The following is a 20,188-nucleotide window of genomic DNA, read 5'->3' on the forward strand; positions in this document are numbered from 1 at the left end:
ACTTGGGAAGAAAATTATAAATCACAGGATAACCTCAAAGAAAAATGATAACCTTCACATCAAAATAAAAAAGAGGACCAGCACAAATATTTAGCAAATACTAAAACAATAGCAGTGGAGGAAGTAATAACACAATTCATAAAATGAGCTCAGCACAGAAAATTATATGGAAGAGAGAAATCAGCAACACCATGAAAAAGCACATAACAAAATGGCAGCAACCAATTCATACTTGTCAATAATTACACTGAATGTCAGTGGATTAAATGCACCACTCAAGAGACAGAGAATAGCAGAGTGAATGAGAAACCATAACCCATCAATATGCTGTCTACAAGAGACACACCTTAGAAAGAAAGACAAAAATAGACTAAATATCAAAGGTTGGAAAAAGATATATAAAGCAGATGGCAACCATAAAAGAGCACGAGTGGAAAGATAAATTTCTGATAAAATTGACTTTAGGACAAAAACCATAAGAGACAAGGAAGAACTTTATATAATGAATTATTAAAGGATTGATTGAACAAGAGGACATAGCAATAACAAATATCTATGCACCCAATGAAAGAGCCCCAAAATACATAAACCAGACTCTAAGTGAACTAGAAAGACATATAGATGACTCCAAGTCATAGTAGGAGACTTTAATACATTGCCAGTTGTGAGGATTTTTGTTTCCTTTCTGTTTAGGTATAATCCATATTGAAGACTGTAGTGTTTGATCTTCATCAGTATGTGCTTCAAGTCACCTTCACTTTTAGCAAGCAAGGTTGTGTCATCTGCATATCGCAGGTTGTTGATAAGTCTACCTCCAGTCCCTATTCAGTGCTTTTCTTGATATAGTCCAGCTTCTCGGATTATTTGCTCAGCATACAGATTGAATAAGTATGATGAAAGAATACAACTCTGATGCACACCCTTCCTGATTTTTAACCATGCAATATGCAATATCTCCTTGTTCTGTTCAAATGACAGCTGCTTGGTCTCTGTAGAGGTTCTTCATGAGCACAATTAAGTGTTCTGTAATTCCCATTCTTTGCAATGTTATCCATAATACATTATGATCCACACAGTCAAATGCTTTTGTATAGTCAATAAAACACAGGTAAATATCTTTCTGTTATTCTTTGCTTTCAGCCAAGATCCATTTGATATCAGCAATGATATCCCTTGTTCCACATCCTCTTTTGAATCCACCTTGAATTTCTGGAAGTTCCTTGTCAATATATAGCTGCAATAATTTTTGAATTATCTTCAGCCAAATTTTACTTGAATGTGATATCGTTCTATAATTTTCACATTCAGTTGGATCACCTTTCTTTGGAATGGGTACAAACATGGATCTCTTCAGTCAGTTGGTCAGGTAGTTGTCTTCCAAATTTCTTGGCATAAATGAGTAAGTGCCTGTAGGCTACATCCATTTATTGAAATACCTCAATGTTCTGTTAATTCCTGGAGACTTGTTTTTGCTAATTCCTTCATTGCTGTTGGACTTCTTCCTTTAATACCATTGGTTCTTGATCATATGCTACCCCCTGAAATAGCTGAACATTGGCCAATTCTTTTTTGTACAGTGACTCTGTGTATTCTTTCCATCTTCTTTTGATGCTTTCTGAATCATTTAATATTTTGCTCCTAGAATCCTTCAATATTGCAACTTGTGGCTTGCATTTTTCCTTTATTTCCTTGAGCTTGAGAAGTGCGGAGCATGTTCTTCTCTTTCTGTTTTCTAACTCTAGGTGTTTTCATATTTCCTTATAATAATTGACTTTGTCTTCTCAAGCTGCCCTTTGAAATCTTCTGTTCAGCTCTTTTACTTCATCATTTCTTCCATTTGCTTTAGCTACTCTCCATTCAAGAGCAAGTTTCAGAGACTCTTCTGATATCCATTTTGGTCTTTTGTTTTTTTCCTTTTCTGTCTTTTTTTTTTTTAATTTTTATTGTGATTTGGGTGAAATTTTACAGGACAAATTCATTTTCCATATGGCAGTTCATACACATTTTGTCTCAGATATTGACTGCAATTCCCCACCGTGTAACAGCTTTCTTCCCACTTCCTCACTGTAGTCACCTCTTCCCTGTGTCCTTCTCTCCCATGCACTGCCACCTCCCCCCTCCACCCCAGCTGTCTCCCTGTGTGAACACTGCCCTTCTGTTCTCCCATGATTGATCACTCCAAGGAGTGTATCTACCTGATGTAAATGTTCACCCCATATGCCTGTCTGTTGTTTGGCTGAAAGGCACAGGAGTGAGTTCAATTTGAGACCTGAAGGGCAGCTAGGGACCATAGTCTCAAGGGGCTCAACGGGTTTTATACAACCAGCAAACCTGGTCTTTATTTATTTATTTATGATTTTGCATTTTGTTCCACATTGTTCTCTCACTCTATCCAGAATTTCCTGTGCCATTCCCCCTCCGAGTGGTTCACAGTGGTAGCTGGGCACCATCTGGTTCTTCTGGTCTCATGGTAAAATGGGCTGAGGATCTCATGTTCTACCAGTCCTTTGAACTAATTGTTTCCATGAGTCTTTGGTTTTCTTCTTCTTTGTTCTGGGTGAGAAGAGATCCATCATTGCATCCAGATGTCCACTTGTAAGCTTTTAAGTTCCCGGTTGCTACTCACCAAAGTAGGCTGTAGAACAATGTTTTTGTGTAGTGTGTTATGCCAATTGAGCTGATGTCCCCTGTGACATGGTTTTGAGTGCACAGGTCCAACTACTCACTCCCTCCGGGTAGCTCGCTGTAGCCAAGAAGCCACCACAACCTTGTCCCTTGTCAACTCTACTATACACCTGGACATTCTCGCAGCACATACAAATATGCATGTAGAAATATTGTCTGCTAAACCTATACATGGTCATGGGTACACTCTCCCCTGCCTAGACATATGTGATAATTCATCCTGTCTACTCATCTATCCACCCATAGATCAATGTTTGCTATCACTGACAATGCAGGTACTGTACATGCAAAAGGGTTCACCTTTGTCATCTACACCTCTCATGTACTTCTCTGTCTTCCTGTTCTTCACTGCTATCATGCTTTCCTGTCTTTTTAATGACCTGTAGCACAGTGCCTAAAGCATCTGATTGCTAACCAGAAGGTTGGTGGTCCAAACCCACCAGCCACACCATGGAAGCAAGACTGGGCAATCTACTTCCATATTTACTGCTTTGAAAACCCAGTGGCAGTCGCTATGAGTCAGAATTGACTCAGTGGCAGTGGGTTTGGTGTTTTATTTTTATTTTTTTTTCCTCCTTCATATATGATGTTTCTGATGTCCTCCTATAGCACATCTTGGTTTTGGTCATTGGTGTTTAATGCATCAAATTTATTCTTCAGATGATCTCTAAATTCAGTTGGGATATTATCAAAGTGGTATTTTGGCTCTTGTGGACTTGTTTTAATTTTCTTCAGCTTCAACTTGAACTTGCATATGTGCAATTGATGAGCTGTTCCACAAGCTCCTGGCCTGTTCTGACTGATGATATTGAGCTTCTCCATCACCTCTTTCCACAGATGTAGTTGATTTGATTCCTTTGTATTCCATTTGGTTAGATCCATGTGCATAGCTGAAAAAAGGTGTTTGCAATGAATGAGTTGTTGGTCTTGCAAAACTCTATCATATAATCTCAGGTGTCATTTTATCGCAAAGGCTATATTTTCCAACTACCAGTGCTGCTTCTTTGTTTCCACCTTTCACTTTCCAATCACCAGTAATAAATAAGAGATGTTGATTTCATGTTCAGTCAATTTTTGACTGTAGAAGTTGGTAAAAATCTTCAATTATTTCTTCATCTTTGGCTTTGGTGGTGGTATTAAATGATCATCTATTTAGGTGCATGGATATTATCCTGTCACTGACAGCATTGTACTTCGGGATATATCTTGAAATATTCTTTTTTACAATGAATGCAATTCCATTCCTCTTCACTTTGTCATCCCAGCATAGTAGACCATATATATGATTGTCTAATTTCAAACAGTCAATACCAATATATCTTAGCTCACTAATGTCTAGGATATCGATCTTTATGCATTCCATTTCATTTTTGTCAACTTCCAATTTTCCTAGCTCTTTACTTCATACATTCCAAATTCTGATTACTCGTGGATGTTTGCAGCTGTTTCTTCCCATTTTGAGTCATGCCCCATCAGCAAATGAAGGTCATGAAAGCTTTACTGGATCCATGTCATTAACATTGACTCTACTTTGAGGAGGCAGCTCTCCTCTTGTCACATTTTGAGTGCCTTTCAACCATAGGGGCTCTTCCAGCACTGTGTCAGACAGTGTTTCAGGGCTATTCATAAAATTTTCCAGTAATATATCAGTGTTTCATTGCTATTCGTAAGATTTTCAGTGGCCAGTTTTTTCAGAAGTGGATGGCCATGTCCTTCTTCCCAGTCTGCCTTAGTCTAGAAGCTTGGCTGAAACCTGTCTACCATAGGTGGACCCTGCTTATATTTGAAATACTGGCAACATAGCGACCAGCTGCACAGCAACACTCAAGCCACCATAGTACAATAAACTGACAGAGTGGTGGGCTGATAAATTAGACCCATGTTAAAATAGAAGGTTAGCTAAATATCCAAACTTAAGGGTATAACAGCTAGAGATAAACTTTGATTTCATAACCTTCTTTAAGAGATTGAACTCTTTCAAACAAAACTTTGTTATTAACTGGTCCACAACTTAGTAGCATATGGGAATGCTTATTAACAAGGATGGTAATCAGGAACACATTTCCTTGGTGCTGTTTTAATAATGTTGTCCACATGTAAAATCACCTCTGCTGCTTCACCTGCACTGAAAAGACCTCGTTGCTTCACTTGGAGACTTTTTGTTATACCTAGTATTATGTTGCCAGTGGCACCTTTCTTCATAACCAATCCAGTTATTACATTGCCTTCTCTGTAGGCAGCTCATACCTGTGGCACCATATCAGCACAGAAATAGCCTCCATTGTCAGCTATGCTGGTTGGCAGCATTCTCAGTGCTTTAGCATAAGACTATTGCAACAACTTATTTTCAGGGTGTTCTGTTGGCAAGTTGTGTAATAGCATGAGCATCTCAAAACATCCTCCTCCATAAACTATTCTAGAATCTTCACAGTTTGGGCAAGAATACAAAGAGCATCGTGCAGTTATCTTTCTGCTTTATCTAAGATTTGTTGCGTGGCACCATGCAGAACAACGGTACAAGCCTCACCAAGGGCTACTCCAGAAAAGTGAGTGAGTTTGTCTTCTCTAATCATGACTTCTTCAATAAGTTTGCAACTTCCAAGCTTTAACAACTCTGGGTGATCAAAAATATAAGCAATTTTGCCACCTGTGATTAGTGCTAGGCATTCCACACCTGCAGAATCTTCATGTCCAATAGCCATGACACCAGCAGCACCAATGAGCTGTTCAGAGTAATTATAATTTAATTGTCTGTTAGTAAAGCAGTTGATTCCATGTTTAAGAATAGGTTCAATGGGAACCAGACAAGGATGCCCTCTATCACCACTTCTATTCGACATTGTATTGGAAGTCCTATCCAGGGCAATAATGCAAGAAAGGGAAATCAAAGGCATCCAAATTGGTAAGGATGAAGTAAAACTATCCCTATTTGCAGATGATATGATCCTGTACAGAGAAAACCCAAGAGACTCAGCAGAAAAACTATTGGAACTAATACAGAGATTTAGCATAGTGGCAGGACAAAAGATCAGTGTACAAAAATCATTTGGATTCCTCTACACCAGCAAAGAGATCTCTGAAAAGGAAATAAGGAAATCAATATCACAGTAACTACCAAGAAGATAAAGTACTTGGGAATAAATCTTACCAGGGACACGAAAGACCAATACAAAAAAAACAAAACAAAACTACAGAATGCTACTTCAAGAAGCTATAAGAGACCTACATAATTGGAAGAATATACCATGCTCATGTATAGGAACATTGAACTTTGTGAGAATGTCAATACTACCTAAAGCAATCTATACATTCAATGTAATCCCAATCTAGATTCTGTCACCAATCTTTAAGGACATGGAAAAACCAGTAACTAATTTTATAGGAAAGGAAAGAGACCTCAGATAAATAAAGATCTACTGAAGAAGAACAAAGTAGGGGATCTCACACTCCTGGATCTCAAAACCTACTATGCAGCCAGAGTTGTCAAAACAGCTTGATAAAATGATGGCACATAAACCAGTGGAATAGAATTGAGAACCCAGATATATATCCATCTTCCTATGGTCAGCTGATCTTTGACAAAGGGCTGAGATCCCTTAAATGGGTAAGAGATAGTCTCTTTAACAAATGGTACTGGCAAAACTGGATATCCGTTTGTCCAAAATGAAACAAGATCCACACTTCACACCATATACAAAAACTAACTCCAGATATATCAAAGACCTAAATATGAAATATCAAACTATAAAGTTCATTAAAGGAAAAATAGGGGCAAACTCAGTGGTCCTAATTCATGGTATAAATAGACTATCAAGCATAACCCAAAATGCACCAACAACAGAAGATAAACTAGATGACTGGGACCTTCTAAAAATTAAATTTTTATGTGCTTCAAAAGACTTCTCCTAAAGTGTAAAAAGAGAAACTATGGATTGGGAAAAATATTTGACAACAACATGTCTACAAAGGGACTTATCTCTGAAATTTATGGAAAACTCAAACACTTCAACATCAAAAAGACAATCAATCCAATTAAAAAATGGGCAGAAGACATGAACAAACACTTCACCAAAAAAAATATTCAGGCAGCCAACAAACACATGAAGAAATGTTCATCATCATTAGCCATTAGAGAGATGCAAATCAAAACAACCATGAGATACTGTCTCACCTAACACTAATAGCAAAGTTCAACAAGACAGAAAATAACAAATGCTGGTGAGGATGTGGAGAGATTGGGACTCTCATACATTGCTGGTGGGACTGTAAAATGATACAACCACTGTGGAACTTGATATGAAGTTGGAAATAGAAGTACCATTTGATCCAGCAATCCCATTACTAGGTGTTTTGGTTTCTCTGGTGCTGCTCTAACAGAAACACCACTAGTGTATGGCTTTAACAAATAGGGATTTACTCTCTACAGTTTTGGAGGCTAGAAGTCTGAGTTCCAATTGTTCTAAGGGCTAGGTGAAGGCCCCTTGATATTGGGCTTCAGCTCTGCCTCTTGCTCCCTGCCCACTAGAGCTAGAGGCATTTTTTTTAACTCAGGCAGTTGCTGGCTGCTGAGGCTGACAAGCCCAAGGTTGACAAGTAAAATGGCACAGTCCACAGATGATAAAGCAACATGGAAGGTCACTAGTTCAAGTCCAGAAACAGTCCCAAGATCAGCAGACAACACGGCAGGCCCCTCACTGATGACTTGGCTAAATGAAGGATCCAAACATGCCAAGAAGCTCAAAACTTTTCTCAAATCTTCTTATATACTGGAAGCAGACCACATCCCTAAGGCTCATGGGGAATAACTACATTCAGCTGCCCAGCCACTCAAAACCAAGCTCAGCCAAATTGACACATAACCTTGATAATTGATACATAAATTGGTACATAACCTTACACTAGGTATATATGCTAAAGAAGTGAAAGCCAGGACATGAACAGATATATGCACACCCATGTTCATTGCAGCACTATTCACAATAGCAAAAAGATGGAAACAACCTAAGTGTCCATGAACAGAAGAATGGATAACCAAACTATGGTGCATACACACAATGGAATACTATGAAGCACTAAAGAATAATGCAGAGTTTGCAAAACACCGCATAACATGGACGAACTTGTAGGAAATGATACTGAGTGAAATAAGTTAATCACAGAAGGACAAATACTAGATTAGTCCACTATTGTAAAAAGTTGAGGAAAGGTTTATATACAGAAGGAAACTTTCCTTGTTGGTAACCAGAGAAAGGAGGGAAAATTGCTGGATAGGTAAGAGAGAGGTATTAATTTGGGTGAAGGGAAAGGCAATATACCAAATTAAGTGACCAGCACAATAACACTAAGGAACAGGAGGGCAGAGAGAGGTGCACAAGAGGTACAGACAACAAAGATAAACACTTTTACATATACAATACTGTGTTATCAGTGATAACAAACATTTATCTACTAGTAAATATATAGGTAGATAGGCTGAATGATCAGGTATGTCTAGGCAAAAGGAAATATACCCATGACCATATATAAAGTCAGCAGACAACATTTCTACATATGTATTTGTATGTGCTGTAAGTATGTCCATTTAAAAAGAACTAACAGAGGGCAAAGTTATGATAACTTCTTAGCCACAGTCATCCACTCTGATGTAGCATGTTGTTGGACCTGTGAGCTCAGGACCATGGATGCAGGGGACATTAAGCTTGATTGGCATAACATAGTATACAATAATATTGTTCTATATCCTACTTTGGTCAGTAGTGACTGGGGCCTGAAAAGTTTGCAGATGGTCATCTAAGATGCAGCAATGGGTCTCTCCTCCTCCAGAGCAAAGAAGAATAAAGAAAACCAAAGAAGCATGAAAGCAATTTTTCCAAGGGACTAGTGGACCATGTGAACCTTAGCCTACATGACTATGAGACCAGAAGAACTAGATGGTACCCAGCCACCACTGTCAACCACTTGGAAAGGAATCAGTGCAGGAGATCCTGGATAGAGTGGGAGAACAATGTGGAAAAAAATTGAAAGTCATAAAAAGGACCAGGCTTACTGTCTGATACAGCCTAGAGAAACCCCCAAGACTATGGCCCCTAGTTACCCTGAAGGCCTAGAATTGAACTCACTCCTGTGCCTTCCAGCCAAACAACAGACAAGCCATGTACATTGAACATTTATACCAAGTAAATAACACTCCTTTTAACAATCAATCGTGGGAGAACAGAAGGGCAGTATTTGTACAGGGAGATAGCTTAGGGGGCAGGAATGCATAGGAGAGGACACAGGAAAGAGGTAACTCTAGGGAGGAAGTGGGAAGAGAGCTGTTATTGTGGGGATTGCAGTCGATGTCATGAAACAAAATGTGTATGAACTACTGTATGGAAAATGAATTTTCTTTGTAAATTTTCACTGACATCACAATAAAATTTTTTAAAAAAAATATTCAACTTTCTCCTTCATTTTTTCCTTTCCTGCAATGTTCTATTTCTGCAAACTTTGCTGTAGAATTAACTATTACCCTGGAACCAAATAACTTTATTTTGTCCATATCCATTCTAGAATTTGCAATAAGCATTTTAGCATTTTCAATTTGTTTTGGTTGATTTACTCCATTTTTTTTTTCCCAACAGAAACTTTCATCTAAATAGGAAATCTGTCAGACTTCCTCCTAGCTTCTTGATAAAGGAATTGCCTCCAGCTTACCAGAGCATTTTGATCTGCGAACAACTTCCACAGCTAACTTAGTGAAGTGATATTTGTGATCAGTAAGAAGTTTTGATAATGCTGTTTCTGCACTGTTCTTGATGGAATTTAATTTCATGAAGACCACGATTGACTGTGGAATTCAATAGAGGTTCTCTTGCTTCCTTTGTGGCTTCTCTGCAACCTGCATGATAGTCTGTAGATGAATCTTTTTTGCAATTAAAGTTTCTGCTTCCCTTAGTAATTCTGCAAAAACAATAACAGAGGTAGTGCCATCATCAGCTTCATCATCTTGACACCTTGACACATAAACTAATACTTCAGCTGTTAGATTGTTAACACCAATGCTTCAGAATAGTTAATCCATCATTGGTTACCATAAGGGCATCATCTTGTCCATTCCTTAAAAGAATCTTTTCCATTCCTTTGGAATAGCAATAGCACCAATAAAAGAAGACAGATGAACTATCTCTGTTCTTTATTCATTAACACCAGTCTTGAAGATGTTAGCATGAGCAAGAGAAAGGGATACCATGGTTGCAAGGAGTTTGGTGTACATACTGATGCTTGAATGCTCACCCTGGTAACCAGGAGAGCTGTTTCCTTTCTCAATCTCAGCCATGCTAGTGGGAGTGAAATGATACCTCACTGTGGTTTTGATATGCATCTTTCTGAAGGCTAATGATGCTGAGCATCTTTTCATGTGTTTATTGTCTATTTGAATAGGTAAAATGTCTCTTCAAGTCCTTTGCCCATTTTGTGGCTGGGTTATTTGTCCTTTTGTTGTTAAGTTGTCAAAGTTGGGGACTGTTTTTTAATTCTATGAAGAAGGCTGTTGGAATTTTTTTCAGGATTATGCTGAATCTATAAATTGCTCTGCATAGTACTGACATCTTAACAATATTAAGTCTTCCATTCCATGAACATGGAATATATTTCCATTATTTGAGTCTTCTTTAATAATCTTTCGGCAGTGTTTTATAGTTTTCATTGTATAAATCCTTCATATCCCTGGTTAGATGTATTCCTAAGTATTTTATTCTCTTAGATGCTATTTTAAATGGAATTGTTTTCCTTACAGATTTCTCACTGCTGGTATATAGAAACCCAACCAATTTTTGTTAGTTGACCTTGTATCCTGCAACATTGCTAAATCCCTTGAGTATCTCTAGAAATTTTCTTGTGAACTATTTGGGATATTCTATATATAGGATCATATTATGCACAAATTGAGATAATTTTACTTAATCTTTTCCAATCTTGGTACCTTTTATTTCTTTTTCTTGTCTTATTGCGCTGGCGAGGGCTTTTAATACAATACTGAATAGAAATGGTGAAAATGGGTACCTTGTCTTGTTCCTGATTTCAAGGGAAAACTCTCAGTCTTTCTCCATTAAGTATAATATTGTCTGTTGGCTTTTCATGTATGCCTTGAATCATATTAAAGAATTTCCCTTCTATTCCAGTTTTTAGGGTTTCCATCATGACAGAGTGTTGAATCTTATCAATGCTTTCTCTGCATCCATCAAAATAATCATGTGGTTCCTTTGTTCTATTGATGTGATATATTCTTTGATGGATTTTCTAATGTAGAACTATCTTTGCATTCCTGGAATAAATCCCACTTAGTCATGGTGTCTGATTCTTTTAATGTGCTATTAGATTCTGTTTGCTAATACTTTGTTGAGGACTTTGCATCTGTATTTGTAAGGGAGAATTTTCTTGTGATATCAGGATTATGTTTGTTTTGTAGAATGAATTAGGGAACATTCCTTCCTCTATCTTTTGGAAGAGTTGTATTGGTGTCAGTTCTTCTCTGAATGTTTGGAAGAATTCCCCAGTGAAGCCATCTGGTCTAGTACTTTTTTTTTTGTTTGGAGGATTTTGATCACTGATTTAATCTCTAAACTTGTTGTTTTCAGAGAACCAACTTCTGGTTTGATTATCTCTATTGTTTTCTGTTTTCTGTGTTATTTGTTTCTACTCTGTTCTTTTTAATTCCTTTCTTTTAGTAGATTTAGGCTTAGTGTTCTCTTCTCTGTACTTCCTGTGGTTGTCTGAGTTAAACTGTTAATTTGAGATCTTCTTTTTTTATATGGGCAATTATTGCTCTAAGTTTCCTTCTGAGTACTGCCTTCACTGCAGCTCATAAATTTTGGTGTGTTGTGCTTTCATTTTTATTTGACTCTAAGAAATTTATGATTAAACTTGAGTTCAATAGTGTGTTGTTTAATTTCCATATATTTGTGTATTGTCTTGGTTTTTTTTTTTTTTTTTTTAAAGTAATTGATTTCTACCTCCACTCCCTTGTGGTCAGAGAAATAATTGTATGGTTTCAATCTTTTTAAATTTATCAAGACTTGCTTTTTAACCTAAAATGTGGTCTGTTCTAGAAAATGATCCATGTGCACTGGAGTAGAATAGTATTGTGCTGCTTTTGGGTGGAGTATTCTATGTATCTGTTAATTCTAGTTGGTTTATAGTGTCATTCAGGTCCTCTGTTTCCTTGTTGATTGTCTTCCTAGTTGTTATGGCCAATATTGAAAGTGATGTATTAAAGTGTTCAACTATTATTGTGGTGTTATCTACTTCTCCTTTCAATTCTATCAGTGTTTGCTTGATATATTTAGGTGCCCTGACGTTGAGTACATATATATTTATGATTATTAAATCTTCTTGATTAATTGACACTTTTATCACTATATAATGTTCATCTTTATCTCTTCTTACAGATTTTGCCTTAAAATCTACTTGTCTGATTGCCATTCCCACTCTCTTTTGATTATTATTTGCATGGATTTTTTTTTTTTCCATTATTTCACTTTCAACCTGTTTGTGTCTTGGGGTTTAAGATGTGCTTCTTAAACAGCATATTATTGGATCATGTTATTTTATTCATTTCACCACTCTCTGCCTTTTGATTAGAGCATGTAGTCCATTTACATTCACTGTAATTACTGTTAAGAAGTGACTTCTGCCATTTTGTTATTTGTGTTTTGTGTGTTTCAGAGATGTTTTGTATTGTTCAAATTGAACTTCAGATAAGGCCCATATATTGTAATTGATTATGTCTTCAGAGTTTCTTTTAAGCTATATGTTTTTTCTCTCTCTTTTAAACTGCAATTTATATATTGATGAAACTAGGTTGCTTTTCCAGCAGAGTTTCCCACATCCTGAATTTGTTAGTTGTATCATTGTGGTATCTTTTAACATGCTTTTTTTCTGTTTCTATTATTTCCTAATGGAGTGGCAATTAGATCTAGAGGCTTGATAAGCTTCAGATTCAGTTCTTTTTTTTTTCCTAAGATACTTAATAGCTGATGTGGTGTACTTCTTTCAGGAGATAAATAATGATTGGTTGCAAAGTTGTGATATTATAATTCTATCATTCTTTATGCATTGATTAACTAGAAACTTTTATCAAGAGAAAATATTTTACCTCAGTTACCCAGTTACCCTGCAGTATAGTTTACACCAAACCAAAACCAAACTCACAGCCATTGAGTTGATTCCAACTCAAAGTGACCCTAGGACACAGTAGAACTGCCTCATAAGGTTTCCAAGGCTGTAAATCTTTATAGAAGCAGACTGCATCATCTTTTTCCTATGAAGCAGCTGGGGGATTCAAACTGCTGAACTTTCAGTTAGTAGCCAAATGCCTTAACCACTGTGCAACCAGAGCAAAATAAGTACTTTAAGCATATGATTCATTCTTTTTACTTACCAGTTTCAAAATAATGAGTTGATCTCCTAGTATTGTCCAAGGTGACTTATGAGGGGCATTGGTGTGCTTTAGTATCATTCTGTACTCATGAATTTCAGTGTAGTTGTATTTCAATCCATTGCAATTGTTACTCTTACTGATATTTTGGCTAAGTTGTCTCCTGTGTCTTTTTGGCCTGACCCAAGTAATAGTCTTTGATAACATCTTGCTTTCTGGCAAGACAAGATAGTTCTAGGATCACCTTATAAATCTTCTGCCCCAGAAATGGAATCAGCCATTTTTCTCAGATTCTCTGGTTTCTTCCAGTAGAAAATTTTCTTTAGAGACCATAAACTGGGTGCTAGGGTGACATTTGTTTTTAATTTGTTTTAATAAAACTGATGGTGAAGTAAAATTCAAGTATGATTATGTTGTGATTGCTAGTTAACAGTGGTTACTTTTATGCTGCTAATTCAAGTCTGAATAGAAAAGATTAAAATATTGAGCTAACTGGAAAATCTTTCTGACTTATTTCAGGGTTTTAAAATTTGTCCTTTTGGGATATTCAGAAGCCATTTTGGAGTGAAGATTCATTGATTGTTTCAGATATTTGGCAACTCTGTAGTAGCCTCTTCTCATGATTAGTTGTTATCAGAGATGCATTCACTATATCAGGAAATCACATCATCATAAGAATCTCTCAGTGAGCAAATCCATAGGAAATGTCTCAATGGAGAATGTGGCCACCAGCTGGGTATTTGTTTCTACAGCTTGTATTAAAATCTGAGAACACTGGACTATGGATATTTTCTGTTTTTCAGCATCTGAGATCCAAATGATGACCCTTCCCCCTGGTCAGTTTGTGATTACAGATAGTGGTGTAGCAGCTCCTGTCACCACTGGGCAGATAAAGGCGGTTACTCCGGTAAGCTATGCTACTTGGTAGGGATTTTCCTGCCCACTATATAGCACCATACTTCCTTCCCCACTTCCCATATCTGTATTAGAAACACTTCCTCTATATCCCCATAACAATCCATGGTGCTATGTTATAACCCTTAACACAGTTGAGTTATTGGTTTTCTCATATATCTTCTCCCAGTAGACTATGAATTCCTTGAAAGCTGGTACTTGGTCTTTTCTCTTTATCCTCAGTGTTTTGCACAAAAACTAGGATATAGCAAATTATCAGTAAATATCTTTTCAATTAATAACTACAGTGAAACCTGTGAACAGGAACTTGATGGGACTGCATTGTTTTCCTGAGTCTCACAAGTTTTCCATCTTACCACTTTTCTACTATTCATTTTAGTGGAAAATATTTGTTTTCCTTCTCTGACAGGTTTCCATCTTTCATAGGTTTTACTGTCTAATGAAACTCCTAGAAGAATATACATATAGATTCATAATTGATTACTTTTTACATGCTTATTGGAAAGTATATGTGTCCTCAAGACTATTTGTCCTCAAGTGGATTGGGAAAGGATAATATAATGAACCAATTATGGAGCTAGTTTAAATAATTTACCCACTGCAAGGTGAAAAATATCCCCATAAATTATCCTGTTGTATTTAAATGGGTCAAGTCAATGTTGACTATGTCTGCTACCTCTGCTTTTGTCCTTACTGGTTGTTTCACCTGAATCTAAGTTGTTAGAAGGCAGAATATATCAACTAAAAGGAAGGAAAATACTCTTAAGTGGCTAAAGATATTGAGATGTTCCCTGGGGGAAGGCTGATTATCTCCCAGGAGACCTCAAAAAATAGCAGGGTAGTCTAAAACCAAACTAAATCAGTTGCTGTCAAGTTGATTCTGATTCATGGAGACCTCATGTATTGCAGAGTAGAACTTCACTCCATAGATTTTCAAGGCTGTGATCTTTCAGAAGGCCTTTCTTCTGAGGTACCACTGGGTGGGTTTGAACCACCAACCTTTTAGTTAGTAGTAGAGCACTTAACTGTTTGCACTACCTAAGAACTCCTACCTGTGTAGTCCAAAAAAACAGGGACCTTAAAAACCTGATTTTTTAGAAGTGCTTACTAAGAGTTCACTCATTTCTCCTCATACAAGCCCACCTTAACTAGACTTAGGAGTGATAATATTCATATGCCTAAAAGGAAGACCAGTTAATATGACTATTATTCAAATTTATGCAACAACTACTAATAACAAAGATGAAGATATTAAAGATATTTTACCAACTTCTGCATTCTGAAATTAATCAAACTAAAATCAAGATGCATTGATAATTACTGGTGATTGGAATGTGAAAGTTGGAAACAAAGGATTGGTAGTTGGAAAATATGGCATTGGTGATAAAAATGATGCTGGATATCACATGGTAGAATTTTGCAAGAACAATGACTTACTCATTGCAGATACATTTTTTTCAATAACATAAGCAACAATTATACACATGAACCTTCTAGATTGAATACACAGGAATAAAATTGACTACATCTATGCAAAGAGACAATGAATATCATTAGTCCCAAGGAGGCCAAGGGCCGACTGAAGAACAGACCATTAGTTGCTCTTATGCAAGTTCAAATTGAAACTGAAGAAAATTAAAACAAGTCCATGGGAGCCAAATTAGGATCTTGAGTATATCTCACCCGAATTTAGAGACCTTCTCAAGAATACATTTGATGCCTTGAACAGTGATAACCAAAGACCATACAACTTGTGGGATGACATCATAAATGAAGAAAGCAAAAGATTGTTAAAAAGACAAGGAAGGAAAAAAAAAAGACCCAAATGGGTGTCAGAAGAGACCCTGAAACTTGCTTCTGAATGTAGAATAGCTAAAGCGAATAGAAGAAATTATGAAGTAAAAGATCTGAACAGAAAATGTGACTCAAGAAGATAAAGTATTATAATGAAATGTGCAAGGACCTGGAGTTAGAAAATAAAAAAGGAAGAATATGCTCAGCATTTCTCAAGCTGAAAGAACTGAAGAAAAAAAAAATTAAGCTCAAGTTGCAATACTGAGGTATTCTATAGGCAAAATAGTGAATGATTGAAGGAAGCAACAAAAGAAGATGGAAGGATTACGCAGTCATTATACCAAAAATAATTGGTTGATGTTCAGTCATTTCAGGCAGTAGCACATAATCAAGAACTGATGTTCTGAGAAAGAAGTCCAAGCTGCACTGAAGGCATTGGGAAAAAACAAGGCTGTAGGAATTGATGGGATATCAGTTCAGATGCTTCAACAAATGGATGCCACCTGGAAGCGCTCACTCGTTTACACCAAAAAATTCAGAAGACAGCTACCTGGGCAACTGATGGGAGTAAATCTATATTTATGCACATTCTAAAGAAAAGTGATCCAACAAAATGCAGAAATTATCAAACAATATCATTAATATATAAAACAATATCATTAATATGCTTAAGATAGTTTAAAAAAGTTGTAGCAGTATATGGGCAGGGAACTGCCAGAAATTCAAGCTTGATAAGAAGAGGACATGAAATGAAGGCTATCATTGCTGATGTCAGATAGACCTTGGCTGAAAGCAGAGAATGCTAGAAAGATAATTACTATGTTTTATTGACTATGCAAAAGAATTCACCTCTATAGATGATAACAAATTATGGATAACATTGCAAAGAATGGGAATTGCAGAACACTTCATTGTGCTTATGAGCAATCTGTACACAGACCAAGAGGCAGTCTTTTAAACAGAACAACTAGATACTGAATGGTTTAAAATCAGGAAAGGTGTGTACTGTTGTTATTTGCCATCGAGTCGGCCCCGACTCATAGCGACACCTCCTTGGGTTTCCGAGGCAGTATCACTATGGAAGTAGGATTGCCCAACCTTCCTTCCGAGGAGTGGCTGGTGGGCTTGAATCGCCAGCCTTCTGGTTAGCAGTCAAGTGCCTTAGGCACTATGCTACCAGAGCTCCCAGGTGTGTACTAGGGTTGTAATTTTTTACCACACTTATTCAGTCTGTATGATGAGCAAATAATCTGAGAAGGTGTACTGTATCAAGAAGAATACAACATCAGAATTGGAGGAAAACTCAATAACAACCTGCCACATGCAGATGACACAACTTAGCTTGCTGAAAATGAAGAAGACTTGAAACACTTACTAATAAAGATCAAAGACTCCAGCCATCATTATAATTACTGCTCAACATAAAGAACACAAAAATCCTCACAACTGGATTATTAAGCAACTTCATGACAAATGGAGAAAAGATTGAAGTTGTTATGATTCATTTTACATGAATCTATAGTCAAAGCCCATGGAAGCAGCAGTCAAGAAATCAAAGGATGTATTGCATTGGGCAAATCTGCTGCAAAAGACCTCTTTAAAGTGTTAAAGAGCAAAGATACCACTTTGAAGACTAAGGTGCACCTGACTCAAATCACCTCATATGCATGTGAAAGCTGAACAATGAATAAGGAAGACCAGGAAAAAATTGATGCATTTGAATTTTGGTGTTGTTGAAGAATATTGAATATACCATGAACTACTAGAACAAACAATCTGTCTTGGAAGAAGTACAGCTAGAATGCTCCTTAGAAGCAGGAATGGCAAGACTTTGTCTCTTGTACTTTGGTTATGTTACCAGGAGGGATCAGTCCCTGGAGAAGGATAATTTGCTTGATAAAGTAGAGGGTCAGTGAAAAAGAGGAAGACTCAGCAAGATGGATTAACACAGTGGCTGTAATGATGGGCTCAAGCATAGCAATGATTATGAGGATAGCAAGGACTAGGGGGCATTGTTTCTTTGTGTTGTAGGTAGGATTGCTGTGAGTTGGTACTGATTCAATGGCTTCTGACAAACAACAGGAGAGATGTATAAATCTGGAGTAACACATTATTAGTTGTTAATAAAAACAATAACTAATGTAAAAGGAAATAATCACATTGGCATGGTCAGTGAATTTTTTTTGCTCCATGTAGGATTCATTGATTTTTTATTATTTTTGGCCAGGACCTCTTTTGAGAACCTGATTATAGGTAAGGATGTTCCCTTCCCTATAACTCTGTATATAACACATAAATTTTCAGCTTACCTACAGACTCCCTGGGGGTCAATAAACCCTATGTTGAGAACCTCTTCTTATCCCTAGAGGATGACCCAACACAGGAAACCAAATCTTAATCAGAAAGTTGCTTGGTGAGCACAGACTCAAAATATATAGGTCTAGATGAATCAAATGGGGATTTGGCTTTGACCTTTTCATTTTGCAGAGTACTTGGAAAAGCTACTGCCTGAGTTTTCTTTTCTCTCTGCCTCTGTAGCTGACCAGTCCCCCTTCTGACTAACACATTCTGTCTTTCAAAATGTTAATATATGGAATAGACAGCTGCAGGTCTATGAAGAAATTTTCATGATCAGATAAAAAGTAAAGATAATGTGTGTTTTCCTAAAGCTAAATTTATTCAAAATTATGGTATTCTTTCTATGACTGTGAATGCTAAATGTCTCTCATTTGAGGGTTAGCCTTTTTTAAATCACCTTATGTGGCAAAATATAATGTTGAGATCTTTTTTGGGGGGAGGGGGCGGGGGGAAGCAGAATTTGCTAGTCTTTGAAATTCTGAAGTCTGGGAACCATTGATCTTGATACCCTGTCTTAGGGGCCATTATGTTTCTTTAAAGTGACTTTAAATATCTCTTTAAATCTATTTTGTATTAATCCTAAATTTTAATTGACAGATAGCAATCTTATCTCACCAATTTTTAAATTCTTAGGAGCAGCACTGTAACACGTGTTTTCTTTGCCATGTAAGTTACCATTTTGATGCTAATTATATACCTGATGTTCTTGATTATATAATTTGCTAGATAAACTAAAAAAAAAAAAAATTCACTGCCATTGAGGAGCTGATTCCAACTCATAGTGACCCCCACTGGATTTCAAAGGCAGTAAATCTTTACAGAAGTAGATTACCCTATCTTCCTTCCCTGGAGTGGCTAGTGGGTTTGAACTGCTAGGCTTCTGGTTAGTAGTCAGATGCCTTAGGCACTGTACCATCAGAGCTCCGTAGAAAAACTAAAGTCTCCCTTAAATTACCTGTGTAATCAGTGGCTGTGGTTGATCAGTCCTTTCTAAAGGACTTAGGTAAAATCATTTCTCTTGGAGGCCTATTTTGGTGCCTCCTTTAACGTATCTTTGCATATTCCTCCCTTCTCCCAGTAACTCCCCACCCTTTTTCAGTCCTCAGATTTTTAAAGATCCTCTTCTTCCTGCTGTAGGGTCATTATGTGTTATCAGAAAGTCAACCAGAATTGGAAGAAAAGCAAACTTCTGCCCTTTCCAGTGGAGTCCAGGTTCAGCCATCTGTACACAATGAGTCTTTGGACCCCCAGACAACCAGCCAACAACAGACCACGCAGTATATCATCACAACCACCACCAATGGGAATGGAAGCAGTGAAGTGCACATCACTAAACCATAACTTTCATCCAAGAGAGAATCAAGCATCATATCATGTATTTTCTCATTCATCAAGTCTGAAAGTTAAATCTCTGTTTGTACAAATTTATTACTCAAGAGTTGGAAACTACAGTTTTGACATTAATAGACAATGTGCTTATTTTACCAAGGTCATCTTTACTAAATTGACTCTTCGCACCCTAGAGAGTTTCTGCCATGGAATGAAGATCTTTCAAGGGAAAGTTGATTCTAAGATGGAGAAACTTTGCCCTGCTCTTGAGTTTGTTTTTTTTTAACACGTTAATAAGCTGTACTTTTCCTTTATGGAACTCTTAAGTGGCATATTGTGTTCATGTGAAAGGTAGAGAAAAGATGTGCCAGTTAAATGTTTACTGGACTTCTTAATTCTAACCATGGCACCAAAAGAGGAGTGGTGTTTTATGGGCTTTTATTAGATCAGAACTGCATTATCTTGTGATTTTGAGTTTTCTAGTAATTTAACAAAGGGAGCCTATTAAATATGAAAATAAATATGATGAAACAGAGGTTTGGTAGTGATGATCTAAAAGGAAAAAATGTCATTTAAATTTTTCTTATTGCTGACTTAAAACTTCCTTTTTTTTTTTTTTTTTTTGGAAAACTGTTGTTGAGTGGTTGGGAGTGCTTACTTTAGATTCTGGCCCTCAGCTGATTAGGTCAG

The 20,188-nt window shown here is 36.9% G+C and overlaps 1 protein-coding gene and 1 pseudogene across 1 annotated transcript in view; one reads left to right on the forward strand and one right to left on the reverse strand.

Moving 5' to 3' along the window:
- Positions 1–19,510, forward strand: part of PRDM10 (PR/SET domain 10) — a 167,474-nt gene extending 147,964 nt beyond the window's left edge. Inside the window, exons 21-22 of the mRNA XM_007955182.1 lie at positions 13,906–14,009; positions 19,307–19,510. Of these exons, the coding sequence (XP_007953373.1) occupies positions 13,906–14,009; positions 19,307–19,510 (308 nt within the window). The remainder of the gene's footprint in view (positions 1–13,905; positions 14,010–19,306) is intronic.
- LOC103209363 lies at positions 4,720–9,916 on the reverse strand (annotated as a pseudogene).
- Positions 19,511–20,188: the final 678 nt, after the last annotated feature.

Source organism: Orycteropus afer, unplaced genomic scaffold, assembly GCF_000298275.1.
Source record: "Orycteropus afer afer isolate SDZICR_OR568_19922 unplaced genomic scaffold, OryAfe1.0 scaffold00493, whole genome shotgun sequence".
In the NCBI taxonomy this organism is placed as follows: domain Eukaryota; kingdom Metazoa; phylum Chordata; class Mammalia; order Tubulidentata; family Orycteropodidae; genus Orycteropus; species Orycteropus afer.